This window comes from Lontra canadensis, unplaced genomic scaffold, assembly GCF_010015895.1.
Source record: "Lontra canadensis isolate GAN:19392208 unplaced genomic scaffold, GSC_riverotter_1.0 scaffold91, whole genome shotgun sequence".
Taxonomy (NCBI): domain Eukaryota; kingdom Metazoa; phylum Chordata; class Mammalia; order Carnivora; family Mustelidae; genus Lontra; species Lontra canadensis.
This window is the reverse complement of record NW_022631085.1, coordinates 6,153,578-6,173,978: the sequence shown is the minus strand read 5'-3', so window position 1 is coordinate 6,173,978 and position 20,401 is coordinate 6,153,578. Positions and strand designations below refer to the sequence as shown.

General features: G+C 44.8%; 1 protein-coding gene across 2 annotated transcripts in view; it reads right to left on the bottom strand.

Annotated features, from left to right (window-relative positions):
• GSPT1 (G1 to S phase transition 1) overlaps positions 1 to 20,071 on the bottom strand; it is a 34,327-nt gene extending 14,256 nt beyond the window's left edge. Inside the window, exons 1-6 of one of the 2 annotated variants that reach the window (XM_032836286.1) lie at positions 20,054 to 20,071; positions 5,868 to 5,912; positions 5,706 to 5,747; positions 4,733 to 4,960; positions 3,709 to 3,742; positions 387 to 464 (exon numbers count right to left, since the gene is read on the bottom strand). In XM_032836286.1, the coding sequence (XP_032692177.1) occupies positions 387 to 464; positions 3,709 to 3,742; positions 4,733 to 4,960; positions 5,706 to 5,727 (362 nt within the window). In that variant the 5' untranslated portion in view covers positions 5,728 to 5,747; positions 5,868 to 5,912; positions 20,054 to 20,071. Of the gene's footprint in view, positions 1 to 386; positions 465 to 3,708; positions 3,743 to 4,732; positions 4,961 to 5,705; positions 5,748 to 5,867; positions 5,913 to 19,369; positions 19,993 to 20,053 lie in introns of those variants that run through there. The other variant, XM_032836285.1, reaches the window with a different exon arrangement.
• Positions 20,072 to 20,401: the final 330 nt, after the last annotated feature.

Sequence of the window (20,401 nt, the reverse complement as noted above, 5' to 3'; positions counted from 1 at the left end):
TTTATATCATTAATCATCCTATCTTAAGTACTATAATTTCACCTGCTTTCTCCTCAAATTCCACTGTAACTTAAGTTCTACTTCTGGCCGTAATAAATTCTATAAACGCAATTTTTCAGTGGTTAGGTGATGACCCTATTAAGTGAATGGTTTAGAACTTATCCAACAAGTCTATTACTAGATGTGTGGATGTTCCCAAACGTTCCCTGTGCAAGTTGTGAGGTCATCAGGAGCCGATCTACTCTGTAGTATAGGGGAAAGGAAACTTCTCCTCTGTTATGACACCACCTCAGACCTCATGCACTTAGATAACTAAGTAGACAACAGCATTAAGCAGGCAGTACTTCCCTAAAAGTAATTTATAGTGCCGTAAAAGTCTACTATACCAAGTTTCTCTGTTCTTCTCTTTAGCTTCTCTTTCATATTTCTCAAGTGTCCGTTTGTCAACCATTCCAGTCAAATACCTGGAAACAAAGAAAAAAGAAGTAAACAGTTACAAATTATTCAGAGAAGTCAAGAAGCCCTTCAGGGGATTTCACCTCCAGAAAACAGCTATTTTAATATAAAGGAACCACTGATGGATGCTGAAATCGAGGAAAGTTTCAGAGGGGAAGACATTTACATGGTCTCAAATTCTCTCCTCCCAGATAAAGGGGAAAAATAGTAACTTTAGTGGGGAGAATCCTGGCGACAACACGTTCACCAAGCAATCCTGGCTAAGAGCACCAGAAGTAGAGAACACACTGAGAACTGACATGAGGCACCCCTGATAGGATGCTCTGGGAAGCGCACAACATGGCCTGTGTGGTAGTCTTGCCCGACTGTACAACCTCAATCTAACCGTGAAAAAGCTCAGTCGAACCCACACTGAAGAGCACCGTAAACAGCGCTCTCCAGACTAATGAGAGTTGTGGAAAAGGAGACTCGATGCAGTGTCACAAGCCGGAGGGGACTGAGATGGAACGACTGAAATGTAACGGTAAATCCTGGAAGCGAAAACCGACACTCACAGAGAAACTGGTGGAATTCCAGTGTAAGAGCCACAGATTCATTAACAGCACTGAACCAATGTTATCCTAGTTTTGAGGGCTGTACTACGGCTATTTAATGTGTTAACGCTAGAGGGAAGGCTGAATGAAAGGTATATGGGAACTCTGTACTAGCTTTGTAACCTTTCTGTAAGTCTAAAATTATTTCAGAATAAACTTTTTTAATTTTTCTGAAGATTTTATTTATTTGCCAGAGAGAGAAAGAGAGCACAAGCAGGGGGAGCAGCAGCCAGAGTAGGCAGAGGGAGAAGCAGACTCCCTGCCAAGCAGGAAGCCCCATGTGGGGCTCCATCCCAGGACCCTGGGATCATGACCTAAGGCAAAGGCAGACACTTTATCAAATGAGCCACCCAGGCATCCCAGAATAAAAAATTTTTTAAAAATTTTAGAGAGAGAGAGCAGTGCGATTGGGGGTGGGGTGTGGGGACGGCAGAGGGGTTGGGGGGTGGGGTGAAGAGAAGCAGACTCCTTGATGAGTGCCGAGCCCCACATGGGGCTCGATCTCACGACCCTGAGATCATGACCTGAGCCAAAACCAAGAGTCAGACACTCAACTGAGTCCCCCAGGCACCCCAGAATAAAAACTTTTTTAAGGGGCAAATATAAATATATAAAAGAAGTGTTGTCTAGGTAATTAAATCTTATTAATACATTTCAGTATTTAGTATTTTTAAAAAACTATTCAAAATAGTAATTGTAAAACAATTCCTTAGAAATACTGAACTGCGGGACGCCTGGGTGGCTCAGTTGGTTAAGCAGCTGCCTTCAGCTCAGGTCATGATCCCAGCGTCCTGGGATCGAGTCCCACATCGGGCTCCTTGCTCGGCGGGGAGCCTGCTTCTCCCTCTGCCTCTGCCTACCACTCTGTCTGCCTGTGCTCATGCTCTCTCTCTCTCTCTCTCTAACAAGTAAATAAATAAAATCTTAAAAAAAAAAAAAAAAAAAAAAGAAAAAGAAATACTGAACTGCTTCCCTTGACTCAATCCAAACCAAAGCCTTCCTGTTCAAGCTTTCATCTCTGTGGGTTCTCTGCAGAGTCATCTACAGCACACGTTTCTACCCAGATGAGCACAGAATCCTAGTGAAATGCCCATGAAAATTACAGCCCATAAGGAAGACATATACATTCTCCTAATACACAAAATCTAATGGGTCCAACACTTCCATCCGTAGAGCCTTAGTTAAGGATCCTTACTTAGTAATTTAAAGGTGTGTTGTTGAATTTTCAGAACTGGGAAGTTTACCAACTAAGATTACAAGGCAAGACAATGAAGATATGCCCTCTAGATCATCTGATGATACAGTTTAAAGAAACAGATCTAATACAGCAGGGATTAAAATTGTAAAACCTTAAAAAAAATAATCTCTATCTCCAATGTGGGGGACTTGAACTCACAACCCTGAGACCAAGAGTCTCAAGTTCTACGAAATGAGCTAGCCAGGTGCACTGAAATTATAAGACCTGCTAATTTAAAAAAATTTTCTTCAATGCTAGAATCCACTGCTGAAGATCAACCATGGTGTTTTCATACTCGGACAGCTTCTGTATGTAATAAAAAGTTAAGATAACAAATTTATCTTAGCATGCTAGCTGGACTACCAGTCTTTGATTAATCCACATAGAATTTAAAGAGTTGATGAATAAGGAATAAGGAGGTTCCCCCACCACCACCACGTACCAGATTCATGTGGTTTTCATTATTCCTAAGAAAATTATATTCAAAGCAAATTGTGATTTCCTATAACCTGGGGTTCTATATTAGCTTTTATTTTCCTTTAAGAATTTTTTAAGATTTTATTTATTTATTTGACAGAGAGAGAGATCACAAGTAGGCAGAGAGGCAGGCAGAGAGAGAGGAGGAAGCAGGCTCCCCGCCGAGCAGAGAGCCCGATGCGGGGCTCGATCCCAGGATGCTGGGATCACGACCCAAGCCGAAGGCAGAGGTTTTAACCCACTGAGCCATCCAGGCGCCCCCAAGATTTTTTTTTTTTAATTTGACAGACATAGACACAGTGAGAGAGGGAACACAAGCATGGGGAGTGGGAGAGGGAAAAGCAGGCTTCCCACTGAGCAGAGAGCCCGATGCAGGGATTTGATCCCAGAATCCTGGGATCATGACCTGAGCCGAAGGCAGCGGCTTAATGACTGAGCCACCCAGGTGCCCCTGTATTAGTTTTAATTTTTTAAAAATCTAAAATACAGCCTTCATAAATACACTTAATGTTCCAGAAGAGTCTGACAGTGATAACAAAGGAATTTTAGGGAATACCTAAAATCTATCAAAAAATACTAGCAAGGGCTCCTGGGTGGCTCAGTGGGTTAAGCCTCTGCCTTCGGCTCAGGTCATGATCTTGGGGTCCTGGGATTGAGTCCCACATCAGGCTCTCTGCTCTGCAGGGAGCCTGCTTCCTCCTCTCTCTCTCTTTGCCTGCCTCTCTGCCTACCTGTGGTCTCTGTCAAATAAATAAATGAAATATTAAAAGGCCAATTATCACACTGCAAAAATACCTTCTTGACATCACCTTTCCTTACAAGTAAGGTCTTTATAGCATTTTCCGGAGACCTGTTTTATCTCCATTGTAGGACTGTATGTTTACAATGCCCAAAATTAATTCAATCAAGTTAACTCTATTATTAACAAAAAAAATACAGACTTACATTATTTGTCCTCCAATGGTTGACTTGCCAGCATCTGAAAGGAACAACAATATCAATAATGTGCAAACTACAGGCATAAAGGAAAAACAAAACAAAACAAAACAAACCCACAAGAACCCTATGTGCACTATTACAATTAGCACATATAATTACACAATTTCAACTGGAAAAGAAACTGCCAAGACCCCTTGCACCCAACACTTATACTGATAGAACTACTTTACTGATAAGCAGACTTGTTCAACAGACTGCTCTCTGACCTTCAGCTCAAAGCACAGCAGCAAAAGAATATAAATTACCCAAGGGGAATCTCAGGGGAGAGCAAAAGTAGCCAAAGGGCTGTGAACTACATTTAGGTAGTCTGCCTTTCACTAATTTTAGCAAATACAGATGTTCCTTTACAAATTTCAAAGGAGTTCTTGCTACTAAAAAAGTAGTATGGTGTAGCATTATATTCAGGAGAAAGCAGAGACTAAGGGAAGCAAAAGAGGGCACATGATTCTGTGTTCCCTTCTCATGATTCTGGGGCTAAGTCAGATGGTCAGACAACATCTGAGCAAATTAAACAGAGTTTTGTTTTGTGCTAAACCAGTTATCTGACAAGCATCCAGAAGTCACTCCAAATTATTAATTTCCTTCGTCACACAAAATGAAACTAGGTTATTTGAAGCCCATAAAATTAACAAATTAACTGAAGTTCACGCAGAACAACAGGCCCGTTTTCTAGGATATTAATTACCAGATGTCATAATATGCTTAGCTGCCACCAGGGGGTCTACAAACCACTGTGCATCCCATACAAATATACTGAAGCTTATTTTCTTCCAGCTTCCATGCCATTACAAAATTATTCATCTGTCCAACAAAAGCGCTGGCAATATTTTGTCAGCTAAAAAAAATCTAGCGAGTTAAAAAATCGAAACATTTCACATTAATTCTGTTCTGTTCCAATAAACATCTCCAGGTAGCTGTTCGATGTAGCTAATGACAGGTCATGGCTTCATTGCAGAGGAGTACAACTTACCTACATGTCCGATGAATACCACATTTACATGTTCTTTTTTAGGAGCCCCAGGGGGTGCGACCACAGATTTAGGTTTTGGTATTTCCTCTTCCTCCTCCATCATTTCTTGGGTGCCCTCCTCTGGGGGTCTTCCATCTCCCAAGGAACCACCCCCTAACTCTGCTTCACTTATTTCTTCTTTGTGCTCCCATGATTCTTCTGGGGACATTTCTGTCTCCCCATTTTCTACTGAAATGAGACATGTAACTTAGTATTCTGAAAAAGACTTACAATCTGTACTGTAAAACACAGATGCCTTTAAACAACAAATAAAACTTTGCATATTTAGTTCTATTTCCTAACATCTAGTGAAACATAAGCAGGAAAATCTCTTTCACAACAGAAAAGGATTACAGCTTTCAAGTCAGCCCCACTGCTGACATCGGAGCTGACTCAGAGACTCTGAGAGATTGCTATTTTAACAAAGCTTCATTTCCATAAGGACAAACTGGAAACAGGAGATGTCCCATTCCTAAGGGCCTGGTGATTCCAGTGTCAGGATGTCCTGACAAAGAAAACGGGAAAGTTTAAAATCAGAACGCGTGGCTTACAATATCTTTGCTTTTCCCTCTGCAAGTCATTTGGTATCAACTTTATCAATGACTTGGGGAATCCGTCACCCTTAAGAGTAACAACAAGGTTGCAAAAAGGAAGGAAATTTTTCACAAAGGACATGGAATAAGCACAAGTCCTTCAATTGCCTTTTGTGCTCTTCCACTCAGCTTTCCCATCTGCGGTCCCTCGGGGTATCACTTGGGGTATCACGGCAGTCAGTGCTCATGGCCACCTAGTCCTGCTTTCTAAATCCCAACAGCAAAGACTCAAAGTCAGTTTTAAATGCAGGCATTACAATAAACCATGACACTTACATGTGCACCTTACATCCTGAAAGGGTTTCATATTACTGTATTAATATGGTCAGAAATTTTCTTACCAACAGGTTCTGAAAGTTCCATGCTAACAGCTGAATTTGAACCTAGACAAGAAATTGAGATATAATATGTATTTACAAAACAATTATCCAGGCTTCACACACCATAGACAACTTAATGTTTTCTCAATTAGACATTCAAAGGGTCGTATCATAGGAAATTACCTTCACACAATAATGACTGTTCCTCCTGAGAAGGTTCCACAGGTGCTGTTTAATAGAAATAAGTTCAATTAAAAATTAAGTCCTATACATCCATTTTCATCTATCTTTTAAAATACAGTAAAAATAGAATTTCAGTAACGCAACAAAAACCTCAATAATGTAGACCAACAGCAACTAACTCAGGTGTTCAAATCAGACGTCTCTGTTTAAAAATTCTTTTTAAACATCAATGACTACAACCGATTTTACATTTTCAGTAACTGAAATGTATTCATAAAGGTATGCTTCTTCTCTTAATTTGCTTCATAAAACTTTTCCAAGGCATTTTAAGAGTAATCTGCAGCCCAGTGCAGATCAAATTACTAAGTTCTGCTCAACAGATACACATTATTACTTCTCTAAATTCTCTCTTGGTAGCTCTAGCCCAAGAAGACTATGATTAGCTCTTTTTAAGATCCCATAATCACACATTATTACTAAGATCCCTGAATAAATTCTACTGGATGCCAATAAAATAAAAAGGACATTCACATGAAGTCCTTGAAATGCAAAGGATCCTTTACGACATGTCAGAAATGATGATTACGACACCAGTTTTGCCCTGTGTTGGAATTCTAAGCTCAAGCAACAATCCGGTTTCTACAGAACTATTTTTCCCTGCAAATTGACTTATGACATCCCTGGAAGAGAGGAATGAGAAACATATACTGATAAATTTACAAATTTGTAAATTTTTAAAAATATCTGATAAACCTAAATGATATTCCAATATGAAAGTGCCCTTGCTTCAAAAAAAAAAAAAAAAACCTCCAAGATGCAAAAGGTATCAAAGAATCTGAAGTCACCTGAATCCTGCACACCAAATAATAAATAATGAATTCATAAACTGCACAGCCCATATTTAAAACCACTGCACGGAAACACCTGTAAGTCTAGACAGTTTTGGGTCCAGTCTTCAACAAGGTGAAGTGCTGAAGAAAGTAATCTCCTGTTTTGAAAGGTAAAGGGCGACCTAATTCTTCCGAAAGAATTGACATGCTGAGTGTCCCTTGGGAAGGTCCCTGTAGAGCGGAAAGAGATAGCTAGAGGGAGGGAAAAAACACCACTGGCAGAAAGACCAACATCACCACTACAGGCAAGCACGCCCCATGAACCTGTGACTGGTCCCACCAGAGAGGAGGGGCTGAGTGCAAAGATAACTGAGGCCTCATCTGGCAGGAGGAGGAAGTGAAAGGTTTACGAGGACCCCAGCCTACATGATTAGCATATACACAGAAACTTAAAAAAAAACAATCATTTGAACAAGGTCTGGGAGGAAACAGGAATTATATTTCAGATATAACAGAGGTTACCTTTTTTTTGTTTTCCCATTTCAAAGAAAAGTTTATGGGTAGGGGAAGGAAAAATTGCTCAATTTTCAGAAAGCCAGGCTGTGCTAAGTGAACCAAGTTCATAAGCCTCCCTCGGGCTGGAGGGGGCAGCACAGCGTTAGCGGTAAAGGGCTGACGCCTGCTTTAAATGCCGGCTTGCCACTTGGAATTGTAAGATGCAGCTCCGTCCCTGGACTTCTGGAAACCACCTGCCATCCACCTGACAGGACCGCTGAAACAGCTACATGAGAGAATACATTTGCTTGGTGTCTATTAAGTAACTCCAGGCACCAAGCAGTATTCGACAGTCGAGTCTCTCCCCACTAACCCGCGCCGGGACACTCTCAACCCTACCACCCAGCACACTGACTATCAAATGTGTGCCAGGCCAGACCGAGGCACCCACGAACCCACACAGCGCTGGAGGCGGGGGCAAAGTAACTCCAAATGGTTTTTAACAAGCCCTGATGTGCTGACTCATTCGATCCCCTCCAACCACCCTGAAGTCCGTAACTGCCATCACTTGCATCTAACATTCGGACAAACCCGACCCAGCTGGGCTTTTCCAACTTAGACAAGCGCCATCTCGCCTGTCTTCAAACAGCCCCTGCTGAAAAATTACTCGATAAAAGTACACTGAGTCAGAGATGATGTAGTTAGTGTGTCAAGGCAGGAAAAAGATCATGTAGTAAGATACCCCGAACTGCGGCTGAGCTTTACAAAACCCAACAATACACATACCTGACCACCTAGTTCTAGAACCAAGTCTTAGGTTTACAAATACACAGTACACGCAGAGGACTGTAAGGCACTTCTCAGAATAATGACATCAGCCACGAGACCACCTCCGTGACTGCAGAATTCACCTTAACGAAAATCTGCTCACAGCTTTATTTTTCAAAACATCCTATTGATAATACGTCTGCCTTAAGTTTGTAAAGCTCACGGGGACAGAGAGAGTCAAGCACCAAAATCAATTAAGTGCTTAATATATACCTCATGGTATTAAAGGGCCCCAAAATAAAAAGTTGACCATACCTTCCCCAACGTGGAAAAAAGCTTTCCATGCATCCAGACACAGATTACATTATGAACCTAATGGCAGTGTTATCGGCATTTGTGAACTGGTATTTTTGCAATAATGAACGAGAAAAATCAGATAGAGCAAAATATTCTTTTAAATTTAAAATTCTCAATTTAATTGCATCTGGCCTTCTCACATGCACACAAATACACCCACAGGTAACCCTTTCCAGTTCATTCTACTCAGATTTTATTCATAATGCATATCACATCCTGACTCTACTAGCACCAAGGAACCCAGGCTTAGAATTCTCTTGGGGCCCAAAGTCATCTGTTCATGGTCAACAAACAGATGGCCGTGATTGCTCAAGTCCGGCACAGTTCATATTCCCAGAGAAGGAAAAGTCAGTAAACCTCCCAAGAAATAAGGAGTGACATTATGGTTTCATATTTGCCAATGGTGTTTCCATGTTCAGAAATACACCTTGTCAAGTATTCAAAATAGGAACAATTCTAATTAAGTGGGAAAGTAATCAGTGCATCAGTGAGTAACCTGCCATATCCCAAATTAAAAGGGAAACTAATCCTCTGGTTCATGATAAAGGAAGATTAATGAACTAGGTGTGATACTGGGTATATCACCATCAATTTTAACTCAAGAAGTGAAAGATGTTACCAGAACACTGTCAGGCAATATTACTGCCTGTGCTTTAACACCGATGATAATCTGAATCTTAAAACTGTTAGAGAAGATCTGATCCTGGTGAAATAAGCCAGACACAAAGGGTCACATGCTGTACAATTTCACGCATATAAAATGTTCAGAATAGATAAATGGACAGAGACAGAAAGCAGGCTGGTGGATGCTGGAAGCTGGGAGGAAGGGAAGGGAAAGAGAAGTAACTGCTTAATGGGCATGTGTCTCCTTCTGGGGTGGTGAAATTTTGGAACTAGATAGAGGTGGTGACTGCACAACACTGGCTGAATTAGTCACCTTAAAATGGTTAATTGGGGTTAACCAATGGTTAAAAAATGGTTAACTGTTGAGCGCCTGCCTTCAGCTCAGGTCGTGATCCCAGAGTCCTGGGATCAAGCCCCTCATCCGGCTCCCTGCTTAGCAGGAGACCTGCTTCTTCCTCTCCCACTCCTGCTGCTTGTGTTCCCTCTCTTGCTCTGTCTGTCAAATAAGTAAGTAAAAATCTTTAAAATGGTTAATTGTATGTTACATGGATTTCACTGTAATTTTTGTTTTTAAAGATGTATTTATTTGAGAGAGCGAGCAGGAGAGGGAAAGAGAAGCAGACTCCACACAGAGCGTGCAGCCCAACACCAGGTTCAATCTCATGACCCTGAGATGGTGACCTGAGCGGAAATCAAGACAGACGCTGAACCAACTAAGCCACCCAGGCACCCCATGATCTCACCATAATTTTTGTAACAAGAATATAAATATTTTTAAAAGATCTGATCATCGGGCTCTCTGCTCAGCAGGGAGCCTGCTTCCCTTCCTCTCTCTTTGCCTGCCTCTCTGCCTACTTGTGATCTCTCTGTCAAATAAATAAATAAAATCTTTAAAAAAAAAAAAAAGGGGGGGGGGCGCCTGGGTGGCTCAGTGGGTTGAGCCGCTGCCTACGGCTTAGGTCATGATCTCAGGGTCCTGGGATCGAGCCCCGCATCAGGCTCTCTGCTCAGCAGGGAGCCTGCTTCCCTTCCTCTCTCTTTGCCTGCCTCTCTGCCTACTTGTGATCTCTCTCTGTCAAATAAATAAAATCTTAAAAAAAAAAAAAAAAAAGATCTGATCATGGCTCTTTCAGTCGACAGAGCATGAGACTCTGTCCTGCTAGCGAAATGGTATGCTCATTAAAGAAAAAAATAAAAACAATGTCAGTGCTTTCACAGAAGTCATAGTGTGGGGACGCCTGAGTGGCTCAGTTGGTTGGATGACTGCCTTTGGCTCAGGTCATGATCCCGGAGTCCCGGGATCGAGTCCCGCATCGGGCTCCCAGCTCCACGGGGAGTCTGCTTCTCCCTCTGACTTTCTCCTCGCTCATGGTCTCTCTCACTGCCTCTCTCTCAATAAATAAATAAAAATCTTAAAAAAAAAAAAAAAAAAGAAGTCATAGTGTGTTACACTGTATAGAAGTGAGAAATGAGTTTCTGCCGTGATGGACATGTCCTCTGTGCTGCTGACAGGACAGTCCCAGGCCACATGCGGCTATTAAGCATTTGAAAGGTGGTACCCCAACTGAGGGATGGAATTTTAAATTTGACTTAATTTCAATTAATTAAAGAGCCACAAGTAGGGGCACCTGGGTGGCTCAGAGGGTTAAGCCTCTGCCTTCGGCTCAGGTCATGATCTCAGGGTTCTGGGATGGAGCCCCACATCGGGCTCTGCTCAGCGGGGAGCCTGCTTCCTCCTCTCTCTGCCTACTTGTGATTTCTGTCAAATAAATAAATAAAATCTTAAAAAAAAAAAAAAAAAGAGCCACAAGTGCACAGCTCTAGCTGTGCTCACACAGCTTCCTCCATTGTGCGAACTGGCCACACCTGACGCTCCACTTTCATCACACTCCAGGCCCGGCCCACCATCTGAAGGCTAAGGATCCCTCCTCAGAACTCCACTAGGACAGGACCCTCCCTTCAATTTCAGGTGCACACACCCAGATCTTTGTTCTGGTTCCCCAGGAGATCACAGACTTCCAGAACGACGGCGGTTTTCTGAAATATGGAGACTTTTTTCTCTACTCCTGTAGTCCCCACAGGCTGGCCCAGCACATGTACCACAGAAAAGAAACACACAATTGATTTTACTGAATTTTTTTCAGCTTTCTGTTTGTTTTCGCAGGGTTAGCTCCTCATGGTCTTATTGGTTCAGTTTTCCTTTTTTTTTTTTTTTAAGATTTTATTTATTTATTTGACAGAGAGAGATCACAAGCAGGCAGAGAGGCAGGCAGAGAGAGAGAAGCAGGCTCCAGCTGAGCAGAGAGCCTGACACAGGGCTCGATCCCAGGACCCTGAGATCATGACCTGAGCTGAAGAAAAAGGCTTAACCCACTGAGGCACCCAGATGCCCCTTGGTTCAGTTTTCTTAGCAGTCTTACGTTTACTACATTCCCGTCAGGGCTCAAGAGAGTAATGTGAGAGTAAATGCCATGTGCCAACTTTTTAACACGGGGTTAGAGAAACGATATCCAAGAGATGCGCAAGTACAGTGTGGTAAGGAAGGAACCCTTCTCTGGCGCTCACGTGACCACGCAGTCTCACCAAAACTGCACGCTGAGGTGTTTTTCTCCCACAAACAAAATCAGAGAACAGTAAAGGCAGACATCAGAAAGAGCCCAGAGAACACGCACAAAGGCCCATGGTTTTGTTCTAATTACCTAACACTCTAAAAATAAAAGGCATGATGTCACAGTAGTGAACACAGCTGTTTTAATGATTTTACGTCATCGTTTCCTAAGACGTATGAAGACGCAATTTCTAAGTATTACTTTAGAGCACTGTCTCCTTCTGAGAATGTTACTCGGCTCCCACTGAGACAGACCACGGAGACATGGCATAGCCCACACACTCGGGCTCCTTTTCTGAAAAAAGCATCTCGGCCAGAAAGATCTTTTAATATCAAATCACCAGGAAAGGGCTAGCAGAGTAACCATTACAAGAATAGCTTTGAAATCAGACCTAGATTCTGATCGTAGCTCCTCCGTTCAGTCACGGATGTCACCTTGCTAATTTCCTTAGCTTCTCTGAGCCTTAATTTTCTTATCTGTATAATGTGTTAATGGTACCTACAGTGTGGGGCACCTGGGTGGCTCAGTGGGTTAAAGCCTCTGCCTTCGGCTCGGGTCATGATCTCGGGGTCCTGGGATCGAGCCCCGCATCGGGCTCTCTGCTAGGTGGAGAGCCTGCTTCCTCCTCTCTCTCTCTCTCTCTCTCTCTCTCTGCCTGTCTGCCTACATGTGATCTCCGTCTGTCAAATAAATAAATAAAATCTTAAAAAAAAAACCAAAAAACAGTACCTACAGTGTGGTGAAGATTCCACATTAAGCAAGTGGTAACTGCTCAGTAAATTTATGATTACAACAAGCAATTAAAAGCCCCATAGTAATTGTAATTACAAAAATTTAAGAATGAAATACAAGAAAGGCAAATTCCTGAGTGAGAAGACCCATGCTGTTTGGAGTATTAGCTCTAGGCATACCCTCCTTCCCATTATTAAATAGTGATGTGTGCAGAGAGCACTGAACGAGCAGTTGGCAAATGTGGATTCTAGAATTAACCATGGCATTAAAGCTGTAAGTGACCTTAGGCCTTCACTTAGCATCTCTAGGCTTCAGTTTCTTTATCCAAAATGAGCTATTTTATTACTGCTGGGGTCACTCCTAGCCCTCACATTCCAAAACCCTATTTACTCAATCACTTACACAACGCCAGGTACCAGCCTGATCAGGCTTTCTGTAGAGTTAAGTCGCACTGTATTCTTCAAACAACCCTACAATATTCATCTATGGTTTGTATCCCACCTATGTCAAAAACAATTTAAGGTATACCAAAAATACATCAACCAAAACCATTTCAGGCTGCCCCAATAAGGTACAAAGAGAACAGAAACACACGTATACGTAACCAAAATCAACCACCCAAAGGAGATGTAGACAGAACGCTTAGCAGTATGGAACACACTGGAGTTCTGCAGAAATGGTCAATCAGGAAATTGCCCCAAGGACATGCACAAGTACACACTTTTTGTTTGTTTCAAGTGAAGTGAGCTACATTACCTAGTCGGAATGTGGTCTGGAATTTGTGTCACCACGCTCAGGCCAGGCTAATAACAGATGCTCAGAAAAACCTTAGTGAATGTTTCTCTCACCTGGGAACTAGAATTATGCTGGGAATCTGGTTCAACTTGGAGTAAGATCACAATTAGGTTTCCTCAAAACAAAGCCACTTATGAAAAAACCAAAACACAAGTACAGGCCAGCCATGCTTTGTTAAAATCTACTGAAAACAAGGACTCACACTTTGTATGAATCAGCGATGGCAGAACAACGACTTCTCAGAACAATCAAGAACTAGGGGCACCTGCGTGTCTGCCTTTGGCTCAGGTCATGATCCCAGGGTCCTGGGATCAAGCCCCTCCATAGGGCTCTCTGCTTGGTGAGAAGCTTGCTTCTCCCTCTCCCATTCCCCCTGTTTGTGTTCCCTCCCTTGCTGTGTGTCTCTGTCAAATAAACAAATAAAATCTTAAAAAAAAAAAAAAGAATCTTCAACTTCTTGGCCAAATTCTTGCTTCCCAAAGATTTTTAAGAACTGTGAAGTGAATGATGCAATCCTAAATTAACAGGCAACAGATACACTACCAGGACTGCACTAACTCACTGCTGCTCATACAAAAGAGACAACAAGCAATGTAAAAAGAAAAGCCAGCAATGCTCATGGGGACCCGAGGCACAGCAGGGTACAGGGGCACAGACAGACAGATAGGAGGTCTACTTGCGCTGGGAGGAACCACTATACTGTACACCTGAAACTGACACTGTGGGTCAACTGTGCTTCAAGTAACAAAAAGAGAGAACCAATGCCCTACTCCAGCAAATTCCTAGCAAACTTAGTAAAATAGAGAACATAAGGGTGGACTGTATATATAAATTAGATCTCAATTTAAAGAAAGTGTTCACAAAGAACACTTAGCAGAAAATAGCTGTGCAGTTTTACGATTAGGGGGGCAGGACTGAAATGATTTACATAAGGAATCTGTGGGCAATTCCTCCTCTCAGCTTTGAAAACCCTCTACCCCCTCTGTATGGCCCTCTTACCACTTTGGGTCTCCCACAAGAGTAAAATGGGTATTTGATCCACCCCTTTCTATGCTCCTTGAGGGATCACAAACTCTTAGTATGCCCAGCAAAGCATTCTGTGTTCTGAAGGATATATATATAGTGTATATATATATAAGCAAAGCCACAGATTCGCATCTCAAAACATTCCACTAATTCCGCTAATTCGCCCCAAAATATTATCAAACCTCTCTTTCATTCCCTTCTTTTCAACCAGAAAGACAATACTATTTTACACTTTAAGACTTTCCTCCCTGAGACACCTGGGGGGCACAGTCGGGTAAGCATCCAACTCTTCCTTTCAGCTCAGGTTGTATCAGGTATATGAGATCGAGTCCCATGTGGGGCTCCAGAGTCTGCTTGGAATTCTCTCTCCCTCTCCTGCACCCCTCCCTCTTGTGTGCACACACTCTTTCTCTAAAATTAAAAAAAAAAAAAAAAAAAAGATATTTCCTTCCCAGTGAACAAAAGCAGGCAAAACAAGGGTTAAAATCTGTTCTCTACATTTCTCTAACTCGCTTGATAAATTTCAACTGCTGTCTTTTCATGCAGTACGATTCCAGAAAAGGTGAAAAATAAGCAAAGGACAAAAGAATGCAAAAAGCTATGTACTAGTAACTACATTAAATAAAACCTGCCTGAAACAGGGTTTATTACCAATCAAAATTTCTAACAGTGTGTAAAGTCATGAAATAAGAGCCCAAACCTAACAGTCTGATAATCAGTAAGTCAAGGCAGGAAAATAAATAACCAGGAAGAATAGAAAATTAGGTAGGAAAATAAGTGATACTCCAGGAACAATACTTTCCCCTGATTTCCTCTGCTTACTCTATTCTTTTTTTTTTCTTTTAAGATTTTTTATTTATTTGACAGAGATCACAAGTAGGCAGAGGGGGTGGGGGAGCAGGCTCCCTGCTGAGCAGAGCGCCTGATGCGGGACTCGATCCCAGGACCCTTGGGACCATGACCTGAGCCGAAGGCAGAGGCTTTAACCCACTGAGCCACCCAGGTGCCCCATCCTTACTCTATTCTTTACTGTCCCATGGAAGTCTGAGAAATCCTTGACAGAACTGTTCTTGCAGGCCTCTGGTCTTACACAAAGAGAAACAAATCTCAAGAGTCTTATCTATTATCTATCTAAACTTACCTCTGAGTTTCCACAGGTATTGTTTAATGTAAATAAAGTCTAAGAGCCCTTCTGGACAAAACCAGTACTTGATTCTGGATCTTCTCTACTCTGGTGGCTCCGAAGAGGTCACCTTTGAGAGATGAGTGATTAACAAGCATTCACCAAATGGTGACAGCTGCAGAACTTTGTGAACACACACTAAAACCACTGTGTACTTCTAAAAGGTAAACTGTATGGGACAGGGGTGCCTGGGTGGCTCAGTGGGTTAAAGCCTCTGCCTTAGGTTCAGGTCATGGTCTCAGGGTCCTGGGATTGAGCCCCACATCGGGCTCTTTGTTCGGCGGGGAGCCTGCTTCCTCCTCTCTCCCTGCCTGCCTCTCTGACTACTTGTGCTGTCTATGAAATAAATAAATAAAATCTTTAAAAACAAAAACAAAACTGTATGGGACACCCGGGTGGCACAGTCAGTTAAGCCGCTGCCTTCCCCTCAGGTTATGATCCCAGGGTCCTAGAATGAGTCCCGCATCAGCCTCCTTGCTCACAGGGGAGCCTGCTTCTCTCTGCCTCTGCCTGCCACTCTGCCTGGTTGTATGCGCTCATGTGCTTGTGCTCTCTTTCACACTCTCTCTCAGACAAATAAATAATAAAAATCTTAAAAAAAATAAATAAATAAAAGGTAAATTCTATAATTATAGCTCAATCATTAATTAAAAAAAAAGGAAATCCCCCCCCCACAAAAAGCCATTAAGCAAAACTCAAACACTACAAAATAGACCATTTCTCTTCAAAATTCAAGTTTCACAATACAAGGTACAACACCTTGGAGACAGTTCTGAGGGCCTACTGAGGACTGCTGGTGTTAACTGTACTGCTTTCAATGGCACAGTTTTGAGAGATGTTGAGGGTGGGCTGGTGGAAAGAACACCACACTACTATTTTAGAAGCTCCAGCTGTTCCAAAGGTCCAGGTGCTGTGTTTGGTCTGAACACGTCTCTCCCATAATCTCTATACTGAAATCTTAATGCCTAATGTGATAAAGTTAGGTGGGGCCTTTGGGAGGTCCTAGGTCATGAGGGTGGAGCCCTCACCAACAGGATTATCTTTCATTTAAAAAAAAAAAAAAAGGTCCCATAGAGCTCCCCATTTTCTGCCTTGAGACACCGGAAGTCGGCAGTTGGCTATCCAGAACAGGGCTCTCACCAGAACAGGCTGGGACCCTGATCTTGGGCTTCCAGCCTCCACAGCTATGAGCAGTAAATTTCTGTTGTTTAAAAGCCACTCAAGTCTGGAGTATTTTGTTACAGCAGCCCAAATAAACCAAGACACCAAGTAACCCTGATCACTGCTAAATCTGTTTCTCATTTAACAACAGCAACAACAAAAAGACTGAACGGGGGTGCAAAGTGGAACTTCAAGTACATTCGATCACAGGAAATGTTAGTTCTAGTACAAGTAACCCATGTCTTTTGTTTTCATTCATTTCAGGACCTCTACTTTAAGGAGCATCACGTAGCCAATTTACTTGGATCTGTAGAGAATTACACTTAAATGTGTTCTACTTAATCATTCCTTTGGAAACCTTTATTAAATTTTCAAAGGATTCAAGGTCAACACATGTCCAAGTTCTGACATGGGACAGCTAAAAACAGCTAAAACAGGCATAACCAGCAGCCCTCCAGTAGGCTGAATGACACCTTGGGAAAAAGCATCTTCCTCCTCTTGTTCAAGGACCACTGAAACTACTTCCCCCCCCCCCAAAAGAAAGAGCGAAGAAAGGAATGGAGGGAGGGAAAGAGGAAGGTGGGTAAGGAGAGAATTTTCCAGAGAAATGAGAGATACTCATTCTAGACAGACACATTCTACAAGTCATTCATTCTGGTGCTCTACCTCTAGACAGACACCTTCAAGAGCTCTCCTGGTATTTAGTTTCCAAAACACACCCACCACAAATTTCAGCTATGGCTAACAAAGAAAACATGCTTGCCCTACTGACTATTTCTTCACTATAAAAAAGCCTGCAAATTTCATGGTTCCCCCTTTATGAATTTCAATCTAAGTGCTACTTTCAACTTTTCCCCGGCTTCTTCCAAGCACTGTTCCCTGCTCTAACGGTGGTATTTTATGGACCTCAATGGGCTGGAACATGCAATTCAACATAACTCTGGACCTCAATTTAGAAAATCTATTCTTTTCTAAATAAACATCCTACAGAGGAGCATTTTTTTTTTAACATTAACAGGCATTTTGTAGAAGCATCTGATAAAGTATCACCAAAATAGGTTTCTGATAAAAAACAAACAAACAAACCTGACACCATGTAAGGAATTTTCTTACCAACAACCACTCCCCCACACACTTTTACAACTCCCACTTCTAGTAGCCTCACAGAGGAAAGGGTTAAGAGGAAAGCTGAAATGGGCAAATTATCAGGAAGAGAAAAGCAGTCCCCCCACCTAAGAGGTAGTGCCTAGCCACTCAACAATAGCCATCATTCCTGACTACTGCTCTAGGGATGACTGTCCTTTGATAGCTGACGGCTCCATAGGCTGGAAGCGGAGTTCCAGGTTAGACCAAGCGGCGCTGGAGCCTCCGAAGGAAGTAGGGGGGAGGGGCAAAAAGAAAATGGCTGGATAAAAGGGATAATGAACTAGCTTGGGCGGCCAAAACGGCTTGATCTAAGCGAAACAAAACAAAAATCCTGGATTTCCTTATTCAAAAAGAAAACATCAAGTGCCTATACAAGTAAAAGAAATACCAGTCCAAAAAAAAAAAAAAAAACCCAAATGCGAACTATGTATCCATATATACACGGTGAAGTAGTTCTCCGAACTTTTTTTGCCTCCAGGGAGAAAACCACAGCACAAGTTTGATGTTCACCTACCTAAGAAACACCAACTTAGTACCTGAAAGAGAAATCAACAATCCAGTCTCACACACAAGTTGTTGGGAACATCTGGGACCCAGCCCCCAATACCCTGGGTAAATAATGGGAAGGAAATTCCACCTTTTCCTTCCTTTCCTCTTTGAACGGAGACAGGCAGCTCCTCATATAAGCACCTGTCTGTGCGAGGTATAAAGTTCTCTGGCTTAACCTTCCTATCCATCAGTTCCTGAACGCACGCCGTCACTGAAGCAGAACACTGCACGATTTTTAAAGACTCACTTGAAACCACAGAAAGAATGCCTACCAGCGCTGATGCGAACGGCCCCAGACGGCTACGGAGTCCTAACAAACGCTCAAGTGTGTGTGAACAGACTCGCTCCTGGCCCATCAACAGAGAGAAAGAGCGAGTTACACCAGGCGGCCTGAATAAGGTACACGATTTTAACGCAAAGAAAACTCCGAACGTGTCACTAGGGAGAAAGGTCCGAGTCCCCACTTAAGAAAAAGGGCGCAGACATCAAGGCAGTTTCCTAACCCAGGAACGTCTAGGGGAGTAACCCTAACTTCCTGACATCTGGCGAACTTCACAAGCCGACAAATGCTAAGGGTGAACAAGATCTTTGTATTGATGGCCAACAGTTTCTGCCGGATCACAAGGCTGCAATGCATCTTGGGATTCCTTCAGGACGGTTCCGTGTCACAGGCATTTAAAACGCAATTACAGCCTCAATAATAGAAACTGCAGCGAGAGGCTCTCCCTCCTCGGCCCAAGGTGAAGGGGCAACTCGCGCATTCGTCCTCACCAACTCCTCGGATCGCTCAACGCCCACCTGACCCCCTCGTGGCTCCATCTGTCCTCACTTCCAGGCCTCGTGGCACCGACCCGCCGCGGCTCCCTCTGTCCCATACGGTCCCCTCTTCCAGTGGGTGGCTGCGCCCCCCCCCGGGGGGAAGGGCGGCCCCCAGGCTCCGCGGGTGTCTCCCGCACGCCGCCCCCGCCCCGCCGGGCCTGGCCCTCCGCCGCCGCCGCCCCGCGCAGGCCGCCTCCCCGGCCTCCGGCCGCCCCACCCAGGGCTGCCGGCGCTCTGCGCCGCTGTCAGCGCTCCACGTGCCGCCGGGCCCCGCGGGGCGCGCCGCCCGAGCCCACCGCACCCCACCCCCATCCCCAGGGGTCTACGGGCCCAGGCCGGCTACTCCCGCACTCGCAGGCCGGCTTCCTCCCGTGCCCAGAGGCCGCCCCGCGCGTCCCGGCCCTTTACCCGGAGGGCCTCCCGCGCCGCTGCCGGCTCCGTGGTTGGGGGCGGCGGCGCCGGCTGGGGGCGGCGGCTGCTGGGCCGGGCCCCGCAGGAAGGACGGCACGAACTCGGCGGCGTGGACGTTGGGCACGAAGGGCTTGGCGTTGACGTTGAGTTGCCGGCTGAAGGCCGCACTGAGGTGCTCACGCTGGGCCTCGGTCGCCGCCGTCGCCGCCGCCGCCAAGGGGCCGCCGGCGCCGCCACACGGGCCCGGCCCGGGGGCTTCCATGTCCGCCTGGTCCCAGCAGTCGGGCGCCGAGTCGCTGCTGCTGCTGCCGCTGCTGCTCCCCCCGCCGCCGCCGCCACCGCCGCCGCCGCCGCCACTGCCCGGATCCATGATCGGGGGGGCCGTGTGTGTGGTGAAGAGAGGGCGGGAAATGGAGGCGGGGGCGACGGGCCGGGCAGGAGCAGGCCGCGCTGACCCGGCGAGGCGGCGAGGTAGAGGGGCCGGGGGCTAGCGACACAATCCCCGGCGTCGTCGCGGCGAAGGCTCCAGTCCCAACTCCGCACTCGCGACGACAACGGCGGCAGCGGCTCAACCCTCCTCGTGTATGCGAGCGGATCTCCTCCCACCCAACCCAACCACCTCGGGCCGCCTCAGCGCCAACCCCACGCCGGCGCGGATTGACCCCTCCCCGCCACCCGTACCTTCGCCTCGGTAGTTCTTGGCTCTGCCCTTCCCCTTTCCGACTATGAAGCGCAGCAGCAGATAGAACTACTAGTTCCGGCAGCAACCGCGCGACCCCGCTGCGGTTTTCCCGGGGGCCGACGGGAGTCGGAGTTCGGAACCCCAGAGCAACCGGAAGCGGCTCCGGCTCCCGGCAGGCAGCGCGAGGAGGAGGAGGTCCAGTCGCCGCTCGGCTGCCCCACCTGTCACCGGGTGGGGGTAGGGGTGGGGGCGCGTCCTTGCGCGACACTTCAAGCATCGGAGTAGTCCTCGACATCCAGTTGGGCACAGGATGAGGGGAGACGGAGTGCAGTTCTTTTTTTTTTTTT